Source organism: Netta rufina, assembly GCF_964035555.1.
Source record: "Netta rufina genome assembly, chromosome: 13".
In the NCBI taxonomy this organism is placed as follows: Eukaryota; Metazoa; Chordata; class Aves; order Anseriformes; family Anatidae; genus Netta; species Netta rufina.
The window spans coordinates 3,474,387-3,498,774 of record NC_140136.1 but is presented as its reverse complement, the minus strand read 5'-3'; the positions used below and the strand labels follow the sequence as shown (position 1 = coordinate 3,498,774).

The window sequence follows — 24,388 nt, the reverse complement described above, 5'->3', positions numbered from 1 at the left end:
TGGTCATTCATTCGTACCTCCGTAGTCCCTGTCGTTTATTTCATAATCATTTAATGAGATATTAAAGTGTTGCTGTCAGTTTTCTGGGCGTGTTCTGAGTGTATTCAAAATTCTGAAGGCAAGCTAGAAGTAAACCTGTTGTATCACTCCTGGTTCTGTGTGACACCACAGAGGGAGAGCTGAGTTAATGCTGGATGTAGTGGGAACCATTTTCCAACAGGGACACCTAAATTCTTATTTTTAAAGAAAAATAATTAACAACTGTTTCCCCGTTTGAGGAAGAATAATGCTCTGTAGGAACTGCACGCAGAGTTGTTTTAGCCCCTTTCCTATCGTTTTGGTAGGGTGAATTAATACAAACATTTCAAGCACAAATCTTGTGAAAACAAGGTGAGCAGAAGAAAGGATACTGTAGCGGAATGAATCATTTATGCTTGTTTAGTTCTTTCACCATTAGTACGGTGTCAAATTAACTTGGTGCCATTTTAAACGTACCGTATTGCCCCAACGCCAGCTGCAATAAAAACCAGTAGAGTTTGTGCTCAGCAGGAGCTGAACAAGCTGCTGAGCTGCTCATCCTCACCCAAGCCTGAGTCTGGCCCGACAACCAGAAGAACTGGAAGTCGGAGCCGGAGTGTGGCACGCAGCCCGGCTCCCTGAAGTACCGCGCTGCAGACCGCGGCTTTTACGGCTCCTCGCAGCGGTGCTCCCTCGCGGCCGGAGGCTTTGCTGCTCCCTAAAGCCAGCGCCGACTCTGGAGGGGTAAAAGAAAATCCGTAGGCACGTGCCTTGTGCTGTCTTGGCAGTGTGCTGCCTGAAGTTTGTGAGTAGTGACTTTGATTAGGAAATTGATCCGTCTCAAAAATAATCCTTAAAAAAAAAAAAAAGTTTGTTATGCAGCTGGAGGGGTTTCTTGTGCTAGCTTGCTTGTATCTGCGCAGATGTGTCTAACGCTGTGGTGCCCTTACAGGCAGAAGGGTTTGAAGAGAGGGCAGCATAGGTTCCTTCTTTTGGGATCCTGAAATAAATGGAAAGCTCTGGGTTTGGGGAGCACTCCGACCACAAAAAGTGGCCTTGGGCCAGTGCTGTAAGTGGATGGACTGGGAGAGAGGTGCATTCATCATCCTGTTGCTGCTGTTGTACTCAGCTGTTTTTCCATGTTTTAAGGGAGTAAAGAGGCTGGATTCATGTCAGCCTGTTCTTAGAGCCCCTCTTTCCTTGCTGAGAACTGGTTGCTTTGCTCCTTGCCCTGAAGCTGTTGCCGCTGCAGCCAGCAGCTTTCCTCAGCGTCCAGGTCTGGGGAATTCAGGCTGCAACCGAAGCTGCGAGTTTAGGTAGCCAGAAGGTATCATTTGTCTCTCCAAAATGTGAATGGTGAATCCCTGCAGTGCAGTGCGTGAGTGTGGGCTGGTTAGCTTAAAAAAAGGAAGTCTGGGAAAACTGACATACAACTTAAATTTGGAGCTGTGTGGCAGCATGCAAATAATAGAATGAAAACCACACTTCTTGTGAATCACTCCTGTTTATTCTGTGAATTTCAGAGTACAGCACTGATTCAGCGATGTTTTAGAATGGATCCTGCCATTTACCTATTAATAAATCCAAATTTTGTAGGCAGTTGCATAGACACGCTGCTTTTTCCATTTGTGTAGCTGTTAAAATAGCTGTAAAGTTAAGTGGGGTTTTGCTTATAGGTAAACCAAGCTGTCTGGTTTCTGGTGGGTGATATACGTGCAACATGCTGTGTCGTACAAAACAGGCAGAGCCGTTGGAATAGAACTTGCTGGCCTTGGGCCACTGGATTATAGTCATTTGTCACTCTAATGCCATTTCAGCAATGTAGATGTTCATTTCCAAAGAATTAAACATGCTAGAACTGCGGTTTTTCTTTTTTGATGGAAGTGTTTTATGTGTGGTCATTAAACATACAACTCGGGATTATGGGACAAAGGGTTGTGCTTCATGGTGAAAAATAGCGTGTGTGTGTGTGTGTACACATGTACATATGCACCAACACAGTAATGGAGAAGCTAATACTTTAAAATTGGGTTTCTAAGCCCTATTTTTATTTCATGAAGTTGTAATGTATAGGTTTATTACTATGTATTTTAAGTGTTATTCCCAATAATGGTGCCATGTGGATTAGTTTGAAAACACTTCAAGGATTTTGCTAGATTAGAGCTCATGGTAATATATTCATTAACACCCTAATAGAGTAGAACTTTGAAGTACATTAGTCTTTTTCATTTTGTATTTGACTCGCTAATACCTCATTTAATTGCAGATGTTCTTGATATTTTAAATACATTTAAGAACTTTTCCTCTTTGTTTGACGGTGTAAGATCTATTAATCTGCAGCGCACATTGCAAGGGCTGGTTTTTCACCTACAGGCAGGAGGTAGTTTAAATCACCGTAGCCCTGATAAAGTGATTGTGTAAGGCTAATTTAAAGCATACACCCAATGGAAAAGTATATAAAAAAAAAAGTTTAACACAAAATTAAGAAAGGTGTTCTTGCAATCCTATGATGGTCACAAAAGTTAGCACAGTACAAATGAAACATGTACAAAGGTGCCTTGGGGAATTTTGCTGTTTATAGCATTGTATGTGGATTCGCATGGTCTATGAAAGTTTTAAAAGAAGTACTAGGTGTTGTTTGTCTTGGAGTTAAGTTTGGAAAGAAAGGGATGTGGATCAGCTTCCCCTGAATGAACTGGAAAACCCCTTCTGTAACTGTTTCACTTTGATAAAAGAATTGGGGTTCAGCTTTGAGCTGGAAGAGAAGAATGCCCTATCTGTAAGAAGAAACATCTTGTTTCAGGTTGTGTGAAAAGACGCATTTATAAAAAAAAAAATGTAAAGTAGATTTTTTTGCAAGAATCCTGTGTATGGAAGACATTTCTCTCTTTGTTTGAATGAAGCTGAGCATGCGAGCAGAAATAGCCGTGCTGTATTCCCTCAGTGCAGCAGGCATGTTTTTTTCGTACGTTCTGAGCCTGCTGGAGTGACTCACAGGCTTCCTGCCTCATTTTTCCCCATGAATTTTGCAGGCTGGCGACGGATTTACAAGTGTAATTTAAAATACAGGAATCGTATATCCTTCATGCAAAGAAGTCAGGGCTTTTGTCATGAAAATATTTTGTCTCGTTGGGGTGGGATTCCTTTGGAGGTAGTGTAGCAACGTGTTCCCCATAGCGATCCTAACAGCAGCAAGGTAATGCTGCTGTTTTCACGGGTGCTTACCAGCATGACCATACGCACAAACCTATCTCAGTGGGAACTGGTACACAGCTCGCTCCTCAGACTGTGTCACAAAAACACATGTGGTTGAGGTTGGTTTAAGATCACCTGATGTAGCACCGAAGAGTCCTGAACTGCAGACCAGATCGCCATGTATCAGACAACAAGAGAGAGTCCTTTGGATGTGCCGGCTTCCAGTGTGTGAGGGCAAGGCCTCAGTATCACACCACGGATTTCTCTCTCCTGGTTTTCTGGTGAAGCAGAGCTTTTGTTGCACATGCCACTTGGTTGGTCAGATTCACATACCTTTTAGTGAGGGACATGAATTCAAACCACACTTCTATACAAGGTGGGACTTCAGGAAACTATGTCGACAGAAGTGAAGGGGAGACGGGGCAAGATTCTGATATTCTCTTTGTTTCTTGCTGCGAGATTTAGGTTGGATGAGGAGGCAAATGGAAGAGGTTCAGCTGCATTTTTTAATGGTAGCAATAAGCAATTAGATTAATCACACCCAGTATATTTTGGACAGTGCTGCTTGGGAGAGGATTTGATTAAAATTGATGCTCTACCTGTGCATGATGTGGGGTGGTGTTCTCAGTTTAAATGTGAATAGGTGTGATAAAAGGAGAGGGGAAATAAAGCAGAGAGAGTCAGCACAAGTTCCAGCTGAACTGCAAGAATCCTGATCTATTGAGTTCCGGTCAACCTCGGTCTATCCGTTAAATCATATGGCCTCTAATAATAGCTGGTTGTTACCAAAGAAATAAAGAAGTGGTGCTATAAATGTCCATATAATGTGGAAAACCTCGGTGTTCCTTTGCTGCCTTCAGGATAGAAAACCAAAGCTGCCTCTGTTTGGAAAGTTCTGGGGAGCACTGTAGTTAATTGTTGTAAAACTGGAAGAAAGTCAAAGACAACTTACTTAGGCAAGTCTTGATATTCATTTACTTCTCAGCTAAAAGCTATGATTGTGGGCTATTGCCCCTTCACAAGTTAAACTTCTGCAAGTTAGATAGTGAAAGCTCCTTAACAAAACTTGCGACAACAACAAAGTGTTTATGGAAGTGTCTGTGCAGTTAATGTGCTCTCATGGCAAGCAAAGATGAAATACATAAAATTACCATTGCAAGCGACAATCAATTGCAAGCAACAAAAACTGTAAGTGCAGCAGAATCATAAAAGTGTGAAAGAGGAGCAGTCAGCTTTCGGAGCAGGCCAAGTAAAGCTGCTGAGAGTGCTCACGCCAACAAGTTTGTGTTCTTGGGCTCTGGAACTTTACCTTTGTCCCAGCCCAGCACTGGGTTGTGATGGTCACTCTTGGTGGCGCGTGGCAAAAGGGGCATTTCGGGTGTTGTCACAGTAACTTGCCTTAATGGAGAGGATAAAGGCAACATGCCTGTATATGCTCAGTGCTAAACAAAGTCATGGGAAGGCCGTTACAGTTTCTACTTTGCTGTAAGTGCATCTTTAAGATAGTTTTTTCAGCGTTTTCACCAGCATTTACTCCTGGAAGGGTTAGGCCAGCTGTGCACCGTTTTTCCTTTCTTTATGGTGTTGCCAGTGATTGTTGGTTCCAGGATGAGAAATTGCCCTGGCGGGGGATTCCTCGCTCCCACGATGGCTCCTGGCTGCATGCAGAGCTACGTGCGGTGTGCGGGTGCGACATTTCCGTGGTAGCACGACTTCACAGTTAGTCTGAGCTCTTACGCTTTCTACAGCTCAAAATCTTCGGGTTTAGCTAAGAGCTACGGTGTTTTATCACAGTTTGCTTTGCGTACCTTTTTTTTTTATTGGTGTTTGTGCTTCAAATTTATTTTACAACAGCATTTAAAGAAATGCCTGCAATTAGTGAACAACAGCTGATTCAATTATCTTTGAAGGCTGCCTCCAAGTGGAAGGCTGCCACATCTGGTCTGCTTACTGAGAAGCCAAAAGTTGCAATATTTGATGATGGCAGATGCCAGTATTTGGAAACTTAGTTTGGGTTTTCTGTTATTTGCAAAGCAGCCATTTCAGACAACGACATGAGTAACTGATTGTATTTACCAGCTGTTTTAATGATTTTCAAGAATCTGTTTTCCTGGATTTGAGACCAAAGGAGTCATTGCACGCTTAGGTTAGAAGCACATTCTTTCAAAAGCTTCATAAATTGGTGCCGTTTGAGAGCAGAGAGTTCTATGAAATCAGTGTGCGGGCTGAGACATGAGGGTTTGCTCCCAGCCTGGCCCAGCCATGCCAGCCTTGGAGGTCAGATGACACTTTGGTGGCACATGTGTGGGGTCCCTCCACTGCTCCCACTCCTGCACAGCAATGAGGGGACTCTGCTGGTACAGGAGATGTGCTCTAATCTCCCAGGGCCTTGGTTTCAGCAGCAGTTACACACCACACTGCTCCAGTCTAAGTTCTTTTCCTCGGGAAGCAAGATACTGAAATTGTTTTCAATACTGTAAAAAGCATTGGAAGTACCTTGGGCGCTCTGTTTTGCGTCTTCTTCCCTCATTTGTGCAGAAGAAAGCTGGCAGGGGATCTTGCATGAGGGAAGATGTGAAGTAGCATCACAGTCAGTGTTGCTCTTTTGAAATGAGCTACCTAAAAATGGCTTGAAAATCAACAGCGTTATCATACAGTGAATCTACTGCCGTATTCATGCCCGGTTTTTAAGGCTGCCGTTTAAAAATATGGGTGTTTAATGCACTGACTGTCTGGGATTTAGTTGCGGCAGTGTACAAATCTGTGAATGCACTCTAACAGCTATCCTGTAGCTATATAAAGTTGTGTTGCAGCTACTTAAGCTCTAAAACCGTCCTCGGAGGAGGTGGCAGGGGTGGCATATGTGTGGTGTCCCAATTTTCATTTTAACTTCAATACCAGTGCAAAATAGAAAGCTGCTGCCACGGGCAGTGCCACGTTCGCTCGGGTTTCTGCTGCCACTTACCTACCACGTGTCAGGATGGTAGAGGAGGTGGATGGCTGCGTCTGGACCAGGAATCAATGTGATAAATGGTGTCCTCAGCCTCTGCCAGGGGAGTGGATGACATACGCATTTGTCACCTGCTGAAGTAGCAGAAGGGGCTGGAGGTCCTGCAGAGAGAAAACAGGGAAAGAACCTCTGTAGGATTGGTGCCAGACTTCAGCAGGACTGGAGGGTTGGCATTATTAATGTGGTCATAGTTGTATTTCATTTTTGTGACCCCCTTGAGTCAAATCATGATATTTTTTTTCCCAGACTTTTTCATTTTTGGCTGTTTCTCCATGAGATTCTAACCCACTGTGGGCAAGTTGCAGCTCAGCAGAAAGGGAAGTCTCCCTGCTCCTTGCTCCCTACCACTTGCACCTTTTGCTTTATACTGGTTCCTCACCTGGGATCTCCACCCCCCAGTGCAAAGAAAAAACATGGATAGTTTTCTCTGTTAGAGTGTCATCATCTCATCGATCTGTTCAGTGTGTGCCAGCGCTGGCACAGGAGAAAAGGTGGGATTGTGCATACAGCAGGAGGAGAGGAGAAGCTGCGGCCATGGTTTACGAAGCAGATGGCTCCTGGCTTTAATGGTCAGGCAGCGTTTCCTCTTGCTGTCACTGTTAAACGCACGGTACTGTGCCACGTTGGTTGGTATCGTTAGCTTTGGCCACCAAGAATAATAATAATAAAAAAAAGACAATGTGATTGTGGTTTTGATAGGACTTTGCTCGGCATTTAGATTAATATTAAACTGCTTAGGTTAAGGCTCACCCAGCTGTAGCTGTGAGCGTTGAGCACTCCGAAATGTGGGGCTGGGATGCGGAGCTGGGCCTTCAGAAAGGGCGTGCAGCTGGTAGCTGGGCTCCTCTGCCTTCCGAGGGAGCTAATCTGCCCTCCTGTCAGGTTGGAGTCCAGACAGCTAATTTTTACCTCGCCTAATCTTAGCCATCTTAAATCCTGCCTTGAGTAATTGCTTGTGAAAAGCGTTGTGTGGGTGACTCGTTCAGCTGTGGTGCTGTTGCAGATGGATTTTAGTTTTCCACAACTACAGTTAAGCACAAGCTATCCATTCTTTTCCCACTTCTCTTTATTTCCAAATGCATTTTTTAGCTCTCTTGACAAACTGGAAGAGCAGCAGTCCCCTTACTGCCCGGCATGGTGTCTCCTGGGACAGGTCTGCATTGATTCTGTGAGGCATTAGTCCTCTGGGAAGGTGTCAGCAGTGGAAATGAGCAAAAAATACGGAATGTACCCAACTGGGTGAGCAGAGCGAAGTGCAGATATAAGCCATCTTAATTTTTGGGCAGCTTTGCATTTGAGTACTCAACTTTAGAAGTGTAACTTCTTGGTGTAATTTCCTTGTCTTAAATACCAGGGTGCTGTTTGGAGCCTCACCCACAGCATCTGCAAGGTGAGCACTGTTACCCACAGCAGCTATTTAAGCTCATGGAGCAGTTCATAAGAGAAGGAACATTATTAAAAGGATTCAAGATACAGATTGCTGTAGCTGGATTAGAGAGACTTCTGACAGCAGCAGAAGAGTGACATGATTCCAGAATTTTGGGTGAGAATTCAGCGTTTGCAGAGGAGAAGGGTCTGGCAGGCACAGATAAGTTCTTTTTTTTTTTTTTTTTTTTTTTTTTTATTATGCCATCTCCACCAATAACTTCTGATCCCATCTCTTCTGTTCATTTAACATTTATTTCTTCATCTTTGGCCTATCAAACCAGTTGTAATCTCCTTAAACTCACTTTAAAATGTGCTTTTATTCAAACATGTCTAATTTCTAAAGCCCAGGGCCTTGCTGGTGATTTTCTTTCTATAACTCTACCTCCCTTTTTTGTTCTTTAATAATAACCTTGCTCAAGTTTAGATGCATTGGCTTTGTTTTGATTTTTTTTTGCATCATCAGTTTGAAGGATAAAAGTTGCCGATGAGGTAAATGCAGGTAAAGTTAGCACAGAAGAAGGATGACTTTCCTCTGCCAAGCACCTCCGAAGCTTGCTGGCTGGCAGCCACTCTGGGGAAAGGCTGGCTGGGTTCTGCTAGCCCCGAGCATCCTCTGCAGGCTCCTCGATACTAGGAACGTACGGATGGTAGGCAGGGTGGCACGTGTGCTGTTCTTCCACCTGGAGGAATGGAAAAGCTTGTTGAAACCAATCCTTCCAAATCTCAGCTGCTAAATAAAGCTCTGTAAACTTCAGAAAAGTGCCAATTTGTATCATACGCCTGGAATTTGGGTGGACTTCCGTGAGCTGTTCAAAGACAATTTGCTATTTACCGTGGCCAAGATGGTGTTCTCCAGATGCAAAACCAATTTTACTGCTGTGTTCTTAGAAGTTCGTTCTGCTGTAGGTATGTGGCACAAAAGGTTGCAGCCCTAATGATTTAGTCTGGCAGAGAAAAATGGTTATCACTGAGGTTCTTCTGCTGGGAAGTATTAGATAAATTTAGTAAGAGATTTTGTCTGCCTCACCTATAATAAAATAGTTTTCAAGTGGCTGTGTTGTTGAAAAACTTCATGTTCCAACTTCTGTCTCCTCCGTCCTTATCACGCTATAATAAATCAGAATAGTTAGGCCTTAATTATTTTCGTTTCTCGTTGTAGGAGAAGCTCGGAATTTGCACATTGGAAACTTGTTCACTGCAAGCAGAGCTCTGAAGTAAATGTCTGCTGATTGTGAGCAACCAGCTCGAAGCTGGTGTTTTCAAACTCTTTGAAAGGTGTGAAAGTGGAGGCTTAGCATTCATGTTTTACCAACAACTTCTCTTGAATTCCAAACTGCGTAAGGACCTATCTGCCCATTTGGGAAGCATTTATTTTTCTGCTGCTAATTGCAATGACTGCCTGCCTGGGGAATTCAATAGGAAAGAATTTTTTGTTTGGCTCTTGTTAGGACTGAAGAGATCACAAGAAAATAGATTGGAAAAAGTTACTTCTGTGGGTCACAGGCAGATGTTCTGTGGGCTTGCAGTGAAGGAGCTGCTGGTGTAGGGGTGTCAGAAATTCTATCTTTTGCTCTCCAGAGTTTTGATATGTGATCAGCTCTGACAGTTCAGCAGTTATCTACCCTTCTGCAGGCTGGAGTGCGCTTACTGGGTCCTGCTGCTGGAGTCCCAAAGGGGCTGCTCTTCCCTACTGCTTCTCCTTTGTTGCACGCTTACGTTGGGCTCCAGGGGAAGGCCAAAGGAAGATCTTTTCTGTATTTTGAGAGGGACTGAAGTGAGAGGAGCTGATGGTCTCAAAAGAATGCAAATTAAAAAGTATAGAAATAATGGTTATATCCTCCTGTCACTGAGCCATTGCTTTATGATCACATGTAAGTAATAAAGGTGCATCACCCTCTTCAAAGACAAAAACTTCCTCTCTTTACACTAGAATTGCTTTTTTTTTTTTTTTTTTTTAAAAAAAAAAAGGGTGGCCAATGGTTTTGGGCCTCTTTTTTGTGGAACAGAAGAAAAATCTCCGCTTTGTGGGCAGCTTCCTTGGACCAGTTGCTCATTGTGGCAGCTTCTGTTGGGTTGAAATACCGAACTCCAGTAAGTACCTTATTTTTAGTAACAAAAAGAAGAGAGCACATGAAGAGAAGTAATTTTGGTATGAGAAATGAGCTAGAGTCTAGGCAGATTTCTGATGATTGATCAGTGCATTGGTCTTATTTAAAGTGTTAGGTAATTGATGCAAACTAATCGTCGTGGAAGAGCACAACCAGCTCTGCTTTTATGGATTATAATCTTCAGGAAAAACTGCTCAGATCATGTTGTGCCCCCGTGATCGCATGAGGTTGTAGGTGCCATTTGTTCATTAAATTTTTTTTATGAACTCCGTGGAGGCAAGTGAAACTTCACCAACTTGTGTTTTCGTACTAGTCAATGATCCGTTTTTTCCTGTGATCAGAAAATGAGTTTTTGAAAACTGTCATCCTTTTTTTTTTTTTTTTTTTTTTTTAAATAATGGAATAAATACCCCTCAGATTAATTCAAGCAAAATGTGTGCAAAATGCCTAACATTATGCAGCTGGAAGAATTCTGTAATAACATCCCAGAAACCCAAACTGGAAAAAAAGGGAAAGTACAGTCACGCACTCCTGGATTTTTTTTTCTTTGAGCCTGCGATTGCTCAAATGGTAGGCAGGCAGAGTTGCACTGACTCATGGGCTTAGCTGACCTACATATACCTAGCTCTGATCTTCCTCCGGGCACTGTGTGGATTTGTTAGTGTTCTGGTTACGGGCTGCAGGCGAGTGAGAGGCCTGTGAGCAGTGCGAAGAGGTTGTTGGGTTTTCAACTGTTACAGGCTTTAATGTGCAGCCCCTCCACCCTCAAGTACAACCTTATTCCTGTAGTATTTGTCTTTAAAAATGGACTTTCCTATTTCATTAACGCAGAGGACTAATTGTATTTTATTTTTGTGCAGTCTTTGTAGAGAATATATCATTTTTCAGAAGCTGGTTTGTCTAAAATACTTGTTTCTGCTGTGATACCACCATAAGGACGGACAGTGGTCTTAGTAGCTCCTGGATGTGGGAGTTTGTCTGTTTTTTATGAGCATCTAAGCATTATGTTTCATGGGATTTGAAAGTTCAGACAGTCTTGTATCAAACAAAGTAACAATCCATGTACTGGGACTTAAAGGGATTTCTGTCTCAAAAGGAGGGAAGACCTGAAGATGTAGGGAAAAACAACCTTCCTTCAACAAAAAAAGAATTGACAAATCCTGACAAAGCGCAAGTGAAGTAAAGGATGAGAGAGACCCTTCATGTGCCACTGGGATACCTAATAGAAGAATATTTTCTCTACTACAGAAACGCATGTGCACCCAGACACGTGGCTTTCCACTGCGGCCTCTGTCCGCATGGTTCACTTCCTTCCTCCGCTCCGGGTCATTCTGGTAGCTCCAAGAATAACCACGCTTTCTAGAAGTATCTCGATGAGCAAGATTGTACAGCTTCTGGTGTACATAAACTAGTTTGTCAGTTTGTACATGAACTAGTTTTTACTTGTCAGGCCTTCTGCTTAGATACGCTCGAAACGTTCCTTGTTGCCATTAAGTAAAAAGCTGTATTTTTAACTCCTTTGTGAAAAAGCCGTTGAAGTGGGAGTATTTGCAACTTAAACTAATTTGACTGGAAGATCTGAAGCTGTTGGTTATCAGATGAAAGCCACATTAATGCATCTTGAAAGCAAAAGCTGACACTTCATTTTCCTAGCTTTCTCGTTGCACAGGTGATGCCGAGATGATGATGCATGAGCAGGGCTATTTCTACCCAATTTTCTAGGACAAGCAGCTGCGTAACGTGCTCTTCTTCCTTGTGCTCCTCTGGAGAGCGTTCATGTGGTGAGACTGGAATACAGCGGAGGTTTAATTCCAGGCAGAGGGGTAACATTTGCATTCGTTTTATAAGTGTTTAAGGAGAGCACAGCAAGAAAAGTTGGTGTGGAGAGAGCTTGCAGGTCAGGCTGTTTAATTCTTTGTCTCTTTTTCTTTTTTTGTTCAAAATGGAATAAAATCTGCTGGAATGCAGATGTATTTTGTTAATTTGTAATCAGGTTGTAGAGACTTAAAAAGTTAGTTTAGTTTTCTTACCAGTTGGTGGTATTTCAGGTGACATTTAGGGGCTTTGGAGATGTTGCTCTAAAAGAGGTGTTTAACATGAGAACTCTGAGAGGCTCCTACTCGACAAAAGGAAATGTGATCCCTTACAGCACGGCAGGCTGGAAGCAAGAACCAGTGATGCCAGGCTTGCTGTACGTTTTGGAAATCCTTCCTGCTTTACCAGCTTCAGTGGGCTCATTCATTCAATACTCTTAACTTATATTATTGTAAAAAATGTAAACATGAGCTTTAAAAAAAAATACATCTGTCTAGTACTTGTATAATATTGTAGTCTGTCACAATTTTAAGTCCTTGAAGCAGGAGGCAAAGGTCCAGGTCTTTTGATGTCCTCTGCTCAGATAGGAAGTTCAGAGTACAGTTGTACCTGGTTCTTTGAAACCTTTTCAGGAATTCAGTAGTATTTTATTTTATTTTTTTTGACACTATCCAAAGCTGTATGAGAATGTTTTGAATCAGTCCCAGAACTGTAATTGCAAATTTTTGATAGGTGGAAATAAAGCAGATAAATCTGAAATACGGATAACATAAATTTTAATTAAAACCTGGAGCACCCATGCCATTAGCAGCTTCATGTGAAGGAGGTGCCATTTCAGATGTGCACAAACTATATTTCATGCTGCTTTGATTTTTTGTCACTTGTGTGCCAGTTGTGTCAGTGTCTGAAAGAAGAGATTTACCATCATGCCTTGTGCTGTCTTGTTTATATGGTTAAAAACCTTAGAATTAATGTCAAAAACGTCAGTTTCTGCTCCTGCGCTGTAGGGAAGGCGTTTTGCTGCGTTGCTATGTGATTACTCACATTAGCTAAAATAATGTTTGTTTTGATGCGTTTAATAACATATTGTATGTGTCTGGCAAACAGTCAAATTGGTTTATAGTTGTGAATTCCAAGCTGGAAGGGATCCATCCCTGTGTTCAAGGATTGGTATTTTGTTTTTCCATTCCCGAGAAGAGGTCTGGAAACACTAATGAGAAACTGGGAAGGTGGCAGAGAGGGATTTATTTCTCCCAAGAGTTCCACGGAGTCTCCTCCTCTTCCCTGCAGAAGAGACTGTTATTTTCCAGTTGTTTTTCTAAAACAGCTACAAGTGGAAGATAGTTGAAATTTATAATACGAGGCTGTTTTCACATTGCTCTTTATCCATGGCAGAAATCAAGCTCACTGGACTTTGATTTATCTTAAAGGATCCATGAATGCACTTCTAAGTAGATGGCTGCTCTGCTAAGGTACATGGGCTGGGGAGTAGCAGGAGAAATGCAATGCAAAATACCTGCTCACTGAAATGGGAGGGAGGATTGCTTCCCAGGAGCTGGAACAGAAAGCTCGTACGTAGGTTGCAGAGGTAGTTTGAGAAGGAGGGGGAGATCAGATTTGACTCTGAATTAAGCCTCTTAGGGATTATGCATCTGTAAAAGACTATGGGCAACGTTACAATAGGAAATTTTCAAAACTCTGTGTTGTCCTCTCAATTTTTCTCCCCAGTCTGGTGTTGTCAGAAGACCGGACTTTCCTCCACCCATTATTCCTGCTCTGCTTTGTGAGTTGCTATTGACACTGCTAACTGTTCAGCATGCTTTCCAAGCAGATGCTCTTGTTCAGCAGCTGAAGATATAGATCAAGATTAATTTTTGAAATACGCAGTTGAGTGCTAAGCAATATTTTTGCTTAATTATTGTTTTAAAAGGAAATTTTTGAAGTCCTTGGTGTAATTAAGCTTTAGATTTTCACTGATAGTATTTTGTAATATAGCATTTCACTGTTCAAATACCCAGTGCTTCTAAAGTGCTAGCATTCCTTTTGGTAAACTAATTTATGTAATATCACTTTGTTATTCTGTGAAAACACGGAGGGAATTTGTGTGAAATTTTTATAGGAGATGGACTTATTTAATGTGCAAGAAAACAAGATCCTTTCTCATCTCAACATGACCTCTTCATCCAAATTTTTTTGTAGTATTTTAATTTTTCATACCTTAGTATTTGACTTATAGACTTTTTGAAGAGGCTTGAGGACTAAGTGGTGATGTAAGACAAATGATTTCCGTGTGAGGCTGGACCTGTTCCCTGTTGTAAGCATTGCCAGTGATTGTGCTCATCCTTTGCTCAAGTAACTGCGGGGCTGGAGTTGCTGTACAGTAAGAGGCTGCTGATGCCCCGATCTGTGCCCTGGAAACATCAGTGACAAGCAGCATTACCTCTGAGCAAGTGAAGCTCTTGCTGCATTAAAGCTGAGTGTAAGCAATCTGGGTCTGAAGCCCCTTTTCCTCGGAGCTTGTGTGGTGTAAGTCCCAACTGATTTATTATCTATGAGTGGGACTTTGAGGTGCTGTGAATGGCGTGGAGGCACAGAGATTGATGCGGTGTCATTCCAGGCGGGCATTTGAAGGAATCATAATTCGATGTGTCTGATTTCTGGGCAGATGCGTATCTGAAAGTATTAACCTTGGAACTGAAAGAGTCTGAAGCAGCTTGTAGAAGTTTTATCAAGTGCTAGTGTATACTTCTTGTCTTCTAAATGTTATTTATAGACTGTGGGGAAATTAATGTTGATTAATGGTTAAATTGCTGTCCTGAGTGCTCAGATGCTCTTCAGCTAGTTACGACTGATGAGGGTGCTTTAGAGAAACTCTAAGTGCTCTGAAGTGCCAGCATATCAGGCCTTTTGGTTGCCAGTGTTTCGTTTGCTGTAAACTAAATGCAAACTATCATCTTAATGTAATTTTTTTTTTTTTTTTCTTCTGTCTGGGTAGGTACTTTTTTATAATATAGATAGTATCTGAGAGTGCAGGAATTGATGTTGGGAAAAAGCATTCCATCTTAGGTTGGTTATGCAGAACTTCAGGCACTGGGGTAACAAAACCCATCAGAGCAACTGTAATGAAATAAATTATTTAGACCTTGTGTATTTTTCTGCACCTGGGCAGTTTCAGTTCGGTGGTTCTGCTGCGAAGTGTAAGTATCTATGTTGTTTTAGAAGGTAAAACAGATCATGTCTAGGGCTTGTATGAACTGATGCAAAGCCTCACCCTACATTTGTTGGGTTAGAACTAGTCATGGGATGAGCTGGAGCTGATGCTGTGGATAACTCTCCTGGGAATTTGAAGGAAATCCTTTGTATAGGTTTTTAAGAGACTGTGATGTAGTTTGCTAATGACTCAGGAAGAGTGGAGACTGGGATGCAAACAGGTGAGATTCTGGCTTCCAACACACAGGTCATTATGATTGCCAATGTCTTACTATGAATTTATTAATTGCATAGTATACAAATTCTTTAACAAATATCCTTCTCTTTTATTTGTAGTATATTTTTGGGGAGTTCAGCCCAGATGAATTTAATCAGTTCTTTGTGACTCCACGATGCTCTGTTGAGGTAAGATCTACTTTAAAGATTTTGTTTAGAAATAACATTTTAAAACTACATATATTGTAATATGTTACAATAAATATGTAAAATGTCCTATTTGAAATAGAACAATTTTTATCATGCTCTTAGCTTGCTAATTTACAAACTGAAGATATTCAACAGGAGTCTTTTCGTGTATGTGGATATTAAATCCATTTTTAGAAATAAGAAATGAATTATTCTTTCTTTTTCATGCCATCTTTCAGAGCTGGAATAGCTGACATTGTAGTGACAGGATGTGGAAAAATGAGTTATCCAGCCCTATTACCTCAGCTTTGATTTGCTTTTTTTATTAGAAGTGGATATAGAGAACTTTTTCAGCAGTGTTCTTGGTTGTAAGGTGAGCTTTTAAATCTTTTGAGTCTTTTGAAGCACAGGTTTTTGTAATACATTTTGACAGGTGGAACACTGCTAACCATCAAAGCTAGACTTAAAAGGAAGGCCGTGCATGAGGTCTGAGAAATGAGAAATTAATGTGATCTGTGGATCAATAATGAACTAATTACAATTGCCGTGAGGACCACAGAGTGGAAACAGTTGTCTAATGTGTATTTGAGTGTATAATGTACTACAGATACTGTTGCAGATTCTTACTCTCTAGTTTTTGGTAGAGAGCAAGAAACCATTCCCTGTGTAGGGAAGAGTATTGAATTATGTCATTGTCCTGATCTCCAGACTTGAAAAAGAATTTTTCCTTTAGGTCAAGTTCCATGTTTTTCCTCCAAACATTTCCATCCTGTGTCAGTCTTCCTCCCTCTCCATAAAGGAAGCGACCGCTTCAGCTGTAGCTAGGCCTAGTCTTTTGTCACGTTTTACAAATCCGATGAGCGTTGCGAATGTCAATTCGTTTCCTGTAACGTAATTTTCCTGGTCTAACTAGAGTAGTGCACCTCTAGCAACAATAAAATGTGTGAAGGGGATTTGGGGGTGGGTCAGAAGTAAAAAGATTGCTTCTGCTCCCCTTCAGGGATAGCTTTGTGCCTTCTCTGGGAGATGGGAAGCAGTGCAGAATAGATCTTCAGGTAAAATACACTTCTGTTTTTATTACTGTTACTCCACCATTAAATACAGTAAGCCTAATAGCATGAAGCTTGTGTTCCACTTCATGTCACCGTAAGGTCCTACAGCAGCTATTCTAACACTTGCATTGTGGAAGATGAAGATGTTGTATTTTGACTTCTTTAAAGCTATTGTTGTACAGCATGTTGAAGAAACATAAACCTATAATGTAAAATGATGCGAGGCTGGTTCAAATAACTGTCTCAAGAGTACCACTTGCTGGTTAGCTGTCAAAATCAAAAATGGGTGAACGATGTTCCTTACATTTGTCCTTGATCTGGTTCAGTTCAATGTTTTAATTATCTGGATGATGAAAGAGGAGAGTTAGATTATAAAACTGCAGCGGTGTTTGACATACATTCTGTTTGGGGGGCAGTGCCTGCTCTGGGAGTCCCAGCATCTGTTGCTGCTGGTGTCCTTCTGAAGCCCCTTACTTACACACAGGCTGAGGCAAGGGACTAATTAAAGCTAAACCTTGTCTAGAATGTCTCTTTTTTTTTATTTGGCATTTTGAACATATTCTGTCAGACATCTGTTGACTGAGATGATTCAGATGACCCAGCTGCATTAAAAAAGTCAACTCAGAAATCTCAACTTTACACATGTGCTGCTGATTAACCAGATACATAGGTGACCAGTAGGTGGACTACTCTTTTCTAATTTTCTTTTTCACTTTGTATTTTATAAAGCCCATTGAATTGCAAAAATAATAAATCACTATTTTAGCCACAAGCTACTGACTGTGGACTTCTAGGGCATTTTTTTTTTCTAATTTTAACTGTAAAAATATATTACTGGTGTTCAAAGTTAATTTAGATAATAGATTCTTAACGTTTTGGAGTTTTTTTTTCCACTGGTGGATTCTGATTTTTCAACCTGGAAAGTTGATGTATTGTGGATTTTATGATATGCAATCTTATGTACTTCTTAATAATGCAATTTTAGAAATACGTTTCTTGCTACCTCTGATACATTGTTGTCTATGATGCTTTAAGAAGGCAATATTCAAATGACTGCACTTTTACACAAGTGAAGACTTCAGTGGATGTCTTTAAAATTATTGATTATTGAATTAATATTTAGAATAGTCTCATAAAACTGCACTGTACTCTTACAGCTTTATCTCCCACTGCAGAAACAGTTCAGCTGTTCTCCAGGCAGCTGCTGGAATGCTCTGAGGCAGTGGTTACCAGTTTATGGCAGGCACAAGAGAAGGCATTCAGCTGCTGGGGTAGTTTGGGCGGAGTTGATGGGGGGGATTAGAAATTGCCCACCTCTGGTTACACAGCACAAAGAGTTCTGTCAGCCACCGAGTTCATAAAATGATGCCAGTGTTTTATACTTGAGTGATTTACAATCCAGATGGTTTCTGTGTAGGTTGATTATGTTATGCTTAGGCTGATGTTCAGAAATCTTTGCTTTTGTTAAATGTGATTAACAATAGATTTTAGGTGAAACGCTTGAAGGGCAGCACTGTAGCTGAGCTGAGTTGAGAGTCATAAGGTTTATATGTGAATATTGTCTGTGCAAAGCTCTGTTTTTGTCCTTTCACAGGTAATTTGGTCTGTCTTTGCTTCAGTTTTTATATAAAAGGAAGATAGATTCCTCATTTTTTAAGGTTGTGGTGAGTTATTGTTGATAAAGGAAGATCCTGATACCGGGAGGTGAATCGGTTGAGAAGCTGATGAGCCTATGATGTGTAACCAAGATAATCTTTATCTTTCAGTGATTGTTCTAATCTGCAAGGACACTTGAAGCTGCCGTGCGGGATTTGATAAATATAGAAACAAGAGTTCAAGACACACTCTCAGAAAATTAGATCTTAACAATGGGGTTATTCTTAAAGAAATCAGATGTTTCAAATGAAATTGTTCTTAATGATTTTTTCATTTCTTTTTTTTCATACAGCTTCCCCCTTACAATGAAACAGTTACATGTGGTATTAAGTCCACAGGTAAGTGTCATCATGGTTAGAAATCAACATCCTTTTTTGAAAACATAGTTGGTGAAACTTTCCTTAGACTTGCTACAAGCTCTCTTTAAATTTATTCTTTGGAGCTCAGTCAGCAGGCCTATGTGCGTATATTTGGCAGGTTGCTTTTTTAAACCCATTTATTGCATGAGATGGGTGAGACTATTTAAAATTATTGCATTGAACTCCAGCTTATTGCTGTGGATGTGCTTACTCCTCAGTTGTGTTACCACACAGTCTTAGTGTCCTGCTGAAATAGTGCAGTAGCTGTAAAAATCTGGAGGCCTGGAGCTTGCTAGAGAACTCATACTGAAGAAGCAACTAACTTGTGTGGCGTTCAGCTGGCCCTCTTCTAAGGCCACAGACTGAGTATTTTCTGGCAGTTTTAACCTGAAGACAGCTCTGCAAGCGTTGTTCTCTCCAGTGTTCCCTTTGACACTGTTTTTGTCTGGCTCAGCTATTTTTTGGGAGATTTTTTTTTTGGTGAAATTATGACACGATGTAAGAATGTGTTAGAGTTCCTGTTTTGAGGCTATAACGGTCACATTTCTTCTCCGTCTTAGCCCTAAACCTTACAGTTAGAAAAAGAAATCTGGCCTTACTTCATAGTCGCGTAAAGCTGAAAACTAAGTAGGAGTCACCCTGAGATTATAGCTTTGTGTGGTATAAAACTTTCTCAACGTTTTATGCAGCAGGTAAATTACAGTTGGTTTTTTTTTGGTTGGTTGTTTTTATGGTGAACCCTAGGGAAGAGCAAGGAAGCTGAGATTTACCCAGATAGAGTATATGAGAGGGATAAAAGTGACATCCAGATAGTCTTCAAAATAATCCAGCTTTCTGACAGGACACTGCTCAGTATTTAAGAGGACCAACATGCACATATTAAAGTTTAAGAACACATGATCATTATGCTTAGCAACTATAGCCTTATATTTAAAGGTAAATAAGATAACCAGTCATAAAGGGGATAACAGATCCTATCTGAAAGCAGATGTACAGCATTCTGAAAACTGGGGAACTCTATTTTAGCTCAAGACCCTTTTTAGGACCCTGAGTAGCTTGAAGGAGGCCTTTGACGAGTTCATTGAAAGGCCCATGGAGTAGCGCAAGCTGCTGCTGGTGGCAGGGACATCCAGTCACATACTGTTTTGTCTACCTGTGGGTTTAAGTTCTGTTAAGACTTAGATTTCAATGTTAACAAGCCATGCAGAAAGTTGGTTTGTACAAATGTTTTTCAGATCATTCCTAGACCCTGAGAGAATCCCTCCCAGCCTTGAGATTAGGTAATGACAGCAAATTAGGCTTTGCCTGAAAAATGTCTTTAACAAGCTTGCACTGTACTGTGCATGCATATTACACTGTGATGGCTGCATAGGAAGCTGTGGAAACTAAAATGGAATGCTGTGCTTATGCAGAGTATTTGTAATTACAATGAGACGACACCTACTGACCATGTTGTCACCCCCTAGCCTAATTTTTTCTGCTCGTCTTCAGTATTTAACTTTATTACATAATTAGAAGATTTGTTAATACCTAAATAATCAAATCATGGCTGAAGCTCTAATATTCAGAACTGTGCTCAGACTAATTAGTGCCAAGTATTCACAGCTTTGGTTATTGTGCGTAGACCCTGTCCTGTGAGCATCTGTTGATGCTTGTTTCAATATGCTACCATGTTGTTCCTGACAGATGCATCTGTTTCAGTCTATTCAGGGGGTGTGCTCTGAACTAGATTGAAACAAAGTTGCCCAGAAGCAAAGTGGAAGGTCAAAACAAGTAATAATAAAAAAAACTAATTTTTTTCAAAGAACTTGACACAATCTTAAGGCAAATGAGCTTCTGCCAGCCACCCATAAACTAACTGTAGTGTAGATACTGGTGTTTATTATTATTCCTGCCGTAAGGTGTAAAGTTCAATTATTCAGTTGTGACATCCTAATTTGTATTAAATACTAGAATATCAGTTATTCTCTTGACTAGATATTATCCTACAAATTTCGCATTGCACCTTCAGCTAAATTAACTTTCTACCACAGTTACAAAGGGTACGTTTTGTTTTCTGTTCCCCACTTGCCCTGAGTTGGCTCTTGCGATTGTCTAGAGTACAGTAAGCTGATTAGCTCACCAGAACAGAAGAAAATACTCCCGTGGATTATTTTTTTTGCCAGGTTAGCCTTTGGTAGCACAAGTGCTGGAAGCTTGCTGGTGAATGGAGGAGCAGGCTGGGAGGACAGACCTGAGCCCCTTCGCTTTTAGCTGTGGTAGACTTAACTCGCCCATGAAAGGAAACCCCAGTCTTTATTTCAAAGCAATTACTATTTGTTGATTCTTTTCCAAACAGATTTTGGAAAAGAAACAAAAAGTTCCAGTTTATTTTGAATTGGCAGGGATTTGAAACAATTCCCTCTTATTGTGGCTGGAGGAATGTTACACGTTACCAGTTGCTGCTTGTGCTTTTTACTGTTTTAACAGCAGGTAAAGAACTAGCTCTCAGATCATGTGTGAACTAACAAGTTGCTACATCCTCAGAAGAACTAATGAGGACTAGTTATGTTGTGGATTTGTGTCCCATGTCCTCTAAAACCTATGGCCAGCTGTTGCAAGCAGATGAAGCTGTGGCTGGTTTTGAGCTGTGCATCCTGGCAAGGCAGCCAGCGCGTAGCACTGATTCAGTAGCCAGCTACTGTTGGTGCTGAACAGAGTTAGGTGATGCCTGAGATCTCCCAGCCCTTCCCTCTTAAGTGGTATCAGGCAACATCATTCCACCTCCCTGCCTCCAGGCTGTGGATTTAAAAAGAAACTTAAGCTCTCTCTTCTGCTGGGTGATAGGTAGTGCTGATTGCAGAAGTAGCTGGTGAAAGGTGGCTTGACAGGCACAGTGTTAGGAAATCCTGGGCGTGGGGGTGAGGTTGAGCGAATTTGAAATTCAGGCTCTTGTTAACATGATTTAAAGATAGAAGGTTTGTATGGAGAGTTTTTCTCTCTCCCTTTTAAAGTTTCTTTTAGCCTAACTGGCAGCCAGATCAAAATTGATAGAGGTCACATCTGTTTACAGCTCATTAATTAACGTATTGAGAGAAAAGCAATTAACAACTGTATTTATATTTTTATATTGTAATTTAGCATGGTTCTATTCTGAAATTGTGTGAGCTACTGATCATGCAAGACATTATATATGATTACTTGACTGATCTTTATTAATAAATTTGGAGTATTTTGCAATTGCATGCGTTAGACCTCAACACACGTTGAATGTGTGTTATTCTTCACTTGATTTTAAAAATATGCACACTTCTTTTTTTTGAAGTTAATATTTTTGCCAACTGACTTTTCTAGAAGGGACTTGGGGAGTTCTGAAACAGTTACGTAGCAAAGCTTTCTCCACTAGACTCTATTCTTCCATAGGATTATTTCCTTTATTTTTCTTTGGGAACTTCTGTTGAGTGATTTCACTGATATACTTGAAAACACACGCCTGTTGACGTGTCATACATAAGTTGGTCAAAAACTTTGAAAGTTTTTGGTGTGCCAACTTATTCTATTGGAAATAGCGCTCAGTGTTGTTTGGTTCTCTTGTAAAAGTTTGAAAAGTGCTTTTTAGCTCCTCATCTTGGAGCAAACAGAAAATATTAAAATTAATGTATTTGACACAGTGACATCCATATCATAGGAAGACTTGCAAAACTAAATGACCTGCAAGCACTAAAATGTGAGCTTACTTTTAATGTTTCTGAGACTCAGAAATTTCATTAATTTTATCTCTGTTTGTTAAAATGGTTGTAACTGAGATAGTCAGTGGTAGTAGTTGGAGCACATACATTATAAAACTAATTAAGTTCCATGAAATTGCAATACTTTGTGACTGATAATTTTTAGTGATACTGATACTCTCATGCCTTCCATGAGAATATTTCTTAGCATTTCATGTCAAAGTTCCAGGATAAATTTTAAAAATGTAATCCACAAATTTCTCAGCATTGATTGTACATAAGAGTTGAACATTGACTGGCATTGAGGTATGTCTGTTCCATTTCTTGTCTTGCAATTGGTCATACGTATCACACTGTCAGTCATACATTCAGCTGTCATAAAAGTTACTGATGAGCCTAGAGTTCCAAAAACTAGTTGCACTGTTTCTGTACAATTTAAAATGAAAATATTTTTCAGTTGTTAATGATTATGATAAATCTTTACATGCCAGAAAAAAAAAACAACAACAAACTCTACATTTTTAAGGGCTAAACTGTTAAAGTCTTGCACTTTCTAGTTGGCTGTGGAAAAGGCTGACTTTGGAAGAAGTGTGGAGTTAAATATTGCACCATGTTCTAGATGCACTTACTGAGTAATTAACTTAATGCATTACATTGCTAAAGTCATTGGGTTTTAATAGTTATTCTTAATAGGTCGATTTAACAGGTGTTCCTTGCAGGAACAGTGCAGTGGTTTTGAAAATTACATAATTAAAGAAAAAACTGTTTAAGAAAAGCTGAGACGTATTCTGTAGTCCTCAGGAAAATGATGCTTTTGAAATGGTCATTAGGGTTGAGATAAAGAATAAGAACAATTTTTGTTTGAGGGAATGTTGCTTGTTTTCTATGTTGCAGGAAAATACTTTTTTTCCTTGACTTTTGTAGCTTTTTGGTTAGATGTCATCCAGTAACTCAGGTTTGCTTTCTTTTGTCCAGGGGAAGAGTATCAGAGAATTGAATTTGGTGTTAATGAAGTTATTGAGACAGAGTCCTCTGTACTAAATAACACTGACTACAGTATTTCAAGCACTCTGAATCCTCAGGCTCCAGAATTCATTCTCAGTTGTGCACCTGCTCAGAAAACCCCTGATGATAGCCTCAGCGAAACAAACTACAACTCCATTGACTGCCAGTTCAGCGATCCAACCCTCGCTTTGGATAGCGGTTCAAATGCTGAAAACGATGGCTTGTCTGGAGGCCTTGGGCAAAGGGAGCGCAAAAAGAAGAAAAAAAGACCCCCTGGATACTACAGCTACTTGGAAGACGGCATCGCTCCCACAGAAGCTCTTGTAAATGGCCACGCCAATTCATCGGGACTGAACAGCACGGAGGATACGGAACTGACGGGAGACATCCCCTCCCTGGCCACCCCAAGGACTTGCAACAGCCCGGACAATTCTGTGGACTTCGTTAACGAAGCTGTTTCTGATGATTCTGTTTCTAGCGCACTAGACAATACCAGGACTGCAGGGCAGCCTGAGGTATGCAGTGTTACTAATTCTGAACAGTTTTGCATCCCCTCAGAGACTGGCAGAGATAGCCCTTTAAGGACAGCTGTTGTACAGTCTTATGCTGGTACTGATACTACTGAAACTCTTGGCGTTACTAATGGACAAACACTTGAATCCTCGGGTGAGGACACAGCTGCCAATGGGGTAGAATTGCACACTGTGGAAAGCACTGACTCAGACCAAGCTAAGCCTGAGGAAGCTTCACCTACTACTGAGGCAACTGTCCCGGTTGCAGGATCAGTCCCTGTTAATCAGCCTGCAAAATCGTGGGCTAGTCTTTTTCACAATTCCAAGCCCTCTGCTTCCACATCTGTGGTCTATGTTGAGACTAAGTATACCCCTCCTGCCACATCTCCTCTGGTCCCTGAAAAACAGGTTGAAGTCAAAGAGGGGCCTGTTCCAGTTTCAGAGGATCCTGTAGCCATAAAGATTGCAGGTATAGTTAACACACACGAGTGGATGGTACAGTAGAAGGGTATTGTTTCCTCGCTTGTAAACAGGAGTGTACAGTGTTGAGAGAAGGTTCCTCTGCTAATGTTCTTAATAAGATGACTGTTAATACACAGCTGGGAAAGGTGTGATTTAAATCAGCTAGGTTTGCGTCCCCCTGAGTTGAGTAAACAGCAACAAGACACTGTCATATTGTACCAAGTGCAGTAAAAATACTGCTGCTTTTCAAACAATATGCTTAAATGGTCTTTTTTTTTTTTTTTATGTACTAGTTAGATTCAACTGTATACTGTTGTAATAGGGAGAACACATTAGAAAAGTTTGTTGTGAAAACAGTGTGTCATATTATCTGGTATTTACGATCTTGTAATGCGTTCCAGAAAAGCGTTAATATTTCTATGCCAAAGTACCTGAAATTCCTGGAT

General features: G+C 40.8%; 1 protein-coding gene across 1 annotated transcript in view; it reads left to right on the top strand.

The window, feature by feature from the left end:
- USP10 (ubiquitin specific peptidase 10) overlaps window positions 1-24,388 on the top strand; it is a 50,174-nt gene that overhangs the window by 2,398 nt on the left and 23,388 nt on the right. The window contains exons 2-4 of the mRNA XM_084294772.1: window positions 15,121-15,189; window positions 18,190-18,235; window positions 22,939-23,949. Coding sequence (XP_084150898.1) covers window positions 15,121-15,189; window positions 18,190-18,235; window positions 22,939-23,949 — 1,126 coding nt within the window. The remainder of the gene's footprint in view (window positions 1-15,120; window positions 15,190-18,189; window positions 18,236-22,938; window positions 23,950-24,388) is intronic.